This window comes from Zingiber officinale, chromosome 5A (genome assembly GCF_018446385.1).
Source record: "Zingiber officinale cultivar Zhangliang chromosome 5A, Zo_v1.1, whole genome shotgun sequence".
Lineage (NCBI taxonomy): Eukaryota > Viridiplantae > Streptophyta > Magnoliopsida > Zingiberales > Zingiberaceae > Zingiber > Zingiber officinale.
The window spans coordinates 115,805,906-115,808,859 of NC_055994.1; the positions used below are offsets into that span (position 1 = coordinate 115,805,906).

At 36.9% G+C, this 2,954-nt stretch overlaps 1 protein-coding gene across 1 annotated transcript; it reads right to left on the reverse strand.

Annotated features, from left to right (window-relative positions):
• Positions 1-2,074: 2,074 nt before the first annotated feature.
• Positions 2,075-2,752, reverse strand: LOC121979918 (transcriptional regulator SUPERMAN-like). Its single transcript, XM_042531894.1, has one exon. The coding sequence runs from the start codon at positions 2,750-2,752 to the stop codon at positions 2,075-2,077; it is 678 nt and encodes a 225-aa protein (XP_042387828.1).
• Positions 2,753-2,954: the final 202 nt, after the last annotated feature.

Below are 2,954 nucleotides of genomic sequence, written 5' to 3' on the forward strand. Positions count from 1 at the left end.
TATTAGTCAATGGACTAATAGTGTAAGATATTGGGATTAATGCACTTATGAAGATACTAAAGTGAATAGTAATTATCAAGAACATTTGGTATCATCCAATGCAATTAAAAGAACATTGTGCAAAAAATAAAAGGACGACTCTAATTATCATTTTTGTCAAAAGAACATCCTTTTTTATAAAAAAAAAAAAAAGTCAAAACAATACCCATCGTATTTCTTATCATAAAATTACCCTTATTCCAATGTTGTAGCAATTATTGCAATGTGTAACAATTGCATTGTAATTGGTACAACATGTTAAAGTAATTGTTTTTTCTTTTTCTATTCAACTTGATAAAAAAATATTTCATATAGAACACTTTTATATTAAAAAGACTTTTTTTTGTCAATTTAGTTAAAATTACTTAAAATTGATCAAAATTATTTAAATATGTTTAAAATCATATGACCTTATGCAGTAGCTATGGTTACTATAATATTTAGTTGTCACAATAGTTTTGAAGTGAGTTTGACTAAGTTTAAGTAATTTTAACCAAGTTAATAGATAGTATTTTATATAAAAGTAATCTATGTATAATATTTTTGACTAAGTTGAATCAGTTATTTGTATATATTATAATAACTATGATATAATTACTTGTTTTTAATAATTACAAGTGCCCTTTTGATTTTTTTTTTTTCCTAAAAACATTGAATAAATTAGTAACTTTCAAAAATAATGGTATCATCCAAGTTAGTCATTCTCAAGAAGATTGATAGTATCCCAAATAATCAGAGTCAAAGATGGCTATTCTGAAGGAGATTGAAAATATCTAATGCATTTAAAATAGTCAAAGATAATATTTGAAGCTTTCAATTCATCAAATGAGAAAAATACCCTAAACCCTAGCAACTCATAGTCTTTTCTCTAACAAGTTTTTCCTCTATTATTCTTCTAGAAAATATACATCCTTCTCTAATAAAATGGTATCAGAGGGGAAATAATTTGAAAGAAGTCATCTTCTTAAAGCAAAATCCAGCAGTACTTAGAATAACATTTTAACTTATAGTTTATGCGGTAATTAATGAGTATAACCACGCGCCCTTTAAATTGATTACAGAAATTAAAACCTAATACAGTTAAACAACAGCAGATAAATTAAAGAGTCCATAAATGATAGTAGAGGTCTCCATCTGTGATGAGAATGATGTGATCATCATTGACTCACAGCTGAAACACTCACAGTTGTTTCAAATATGCTGACGCTGCGACGTAGCGCAATTTATGTCCTCGATCGTGTTTGCAAATTAAGGACGTCATATCCGTGAGGAATTGGATGGTTAATTCCTGCGCCAACTTCACTTTTTTCTTCGTCTGGCGCCCCTTTCTATACCCTATCTTTTCAAGGAAATTGTCATCATGCCCTGACTCATCAAATACTTCTCCAGCACACTAAAAAACTAAGTGACAGCGTGCTCACAAGAAAGGGACAACACCGCGTTGGGAACCTCATCACCCACACCCAACTTATGGTGCAACGACTTGGTAAATTAAAGGCACAACATCTATACCTTTATTTCTTTAAATAACTACTTAATTTACACTGATCATATCACGAACAGCGATAGATTATGAATGTAATACTGTATGGAGTATTGGAGTTAGGGTATGAAAAGAAAAACGCTTCGGCATGATCCCCTGAACATTATTTCATACGATCGATCCGAGAATACTATATCCAACTTAATATAGTATCCAAAAGATCATAAACTAGCTAGCTAGCTAGGATGAGATTACTACTCAATATTTGGCCAATACTCATATGCAAAAGCAAATGGTCAAAATAAGAACATCCAAAATACACTAGTAGTTATCATCTGCATACAAGTCATGGAAAGTTAAGTATTAAATGATTAAACGAGTAGCGGACTGTTCTTGTAAAATAGAAACATTTAACGGAGATTGATTACTGCGTGCTTGCGGCAATTAATTAAAGAAGTTCATAATAGAAGAAGGAAGTAGAAAATGAAGTAGCTAGTAATCAAATTGACAGTGAAATAATTAGCTAGCTAGCATGGAGGTGAGTCCTTGTAATTAATTAATGTATCCGAGTCGAAGCTCCAAATCAAGACCATGATGGTTATTGTTGCCGGTAAAAAGGCCTACCTCCAAGTCCAACGCCAATACTTTTCTCCCATCGCTCTTTGAAACGCTGCCCATGTCGTCGAGATCTTGTTCGTCCTTGGAGTCCCACCGGCCTGCTGCTTGCAGAGACGGCGGGATAAGATGCGGCAACAGAGGAGAAATGATGGAGGAGAATGGGGTGGTGAGGATCTGGTCACGATCATCTCCGGACGAAGTGGAAGGCGGCGGCATATTGAGGTTGGGAATAGAAACCTTGGTAGTAGTAGTAGTACAAGGAAGCTGAACAAGTGGATTAGGGTTAGGGTTGAGTTCATAATTAGAATAGGGCGGGGACTGCCTCAGTCTGGCTTTGTCCCTTCTGTGAACATTCATGTGACCCCCGAGAGCCTGCGCTGACTTGAATTCCCTCTTGCAAAAGCTACAAGAGTATGACCTGGGAGGCCAGGGAAAGCAGCCGCTTCCTCCGACAAAGCCGCCACTGCTGGATGTAGTAGCGTTTCCAGGAAGCAGAGAGCCGGGCCTTCCAATTTGGCGGTAGCTCATCATCCTCCACGCCTCTGCCTCCTTGCCCTTATTCTTGTCCGTAGTAGAAGCAGTAGTACTACTGCATCGGCCGCTTCTCTCCATGGATCGCTGGTCTCTGATCTCCCTCTCTCTCTCTCTCTCTCTCTTAGCTTGCTCTCGCGGTTGAAGCAGGATTGGGGTCGGGATGCGACCAGCGAAGCCTGCAATTCCTGAGACACTAGCTAGTAATTAAATCAAAGAGGCAGTGGCTGTGAGCAGTACTTTTTCTCACCTGAGAGAGGGCAGTGTAATCATAGTATGGGGG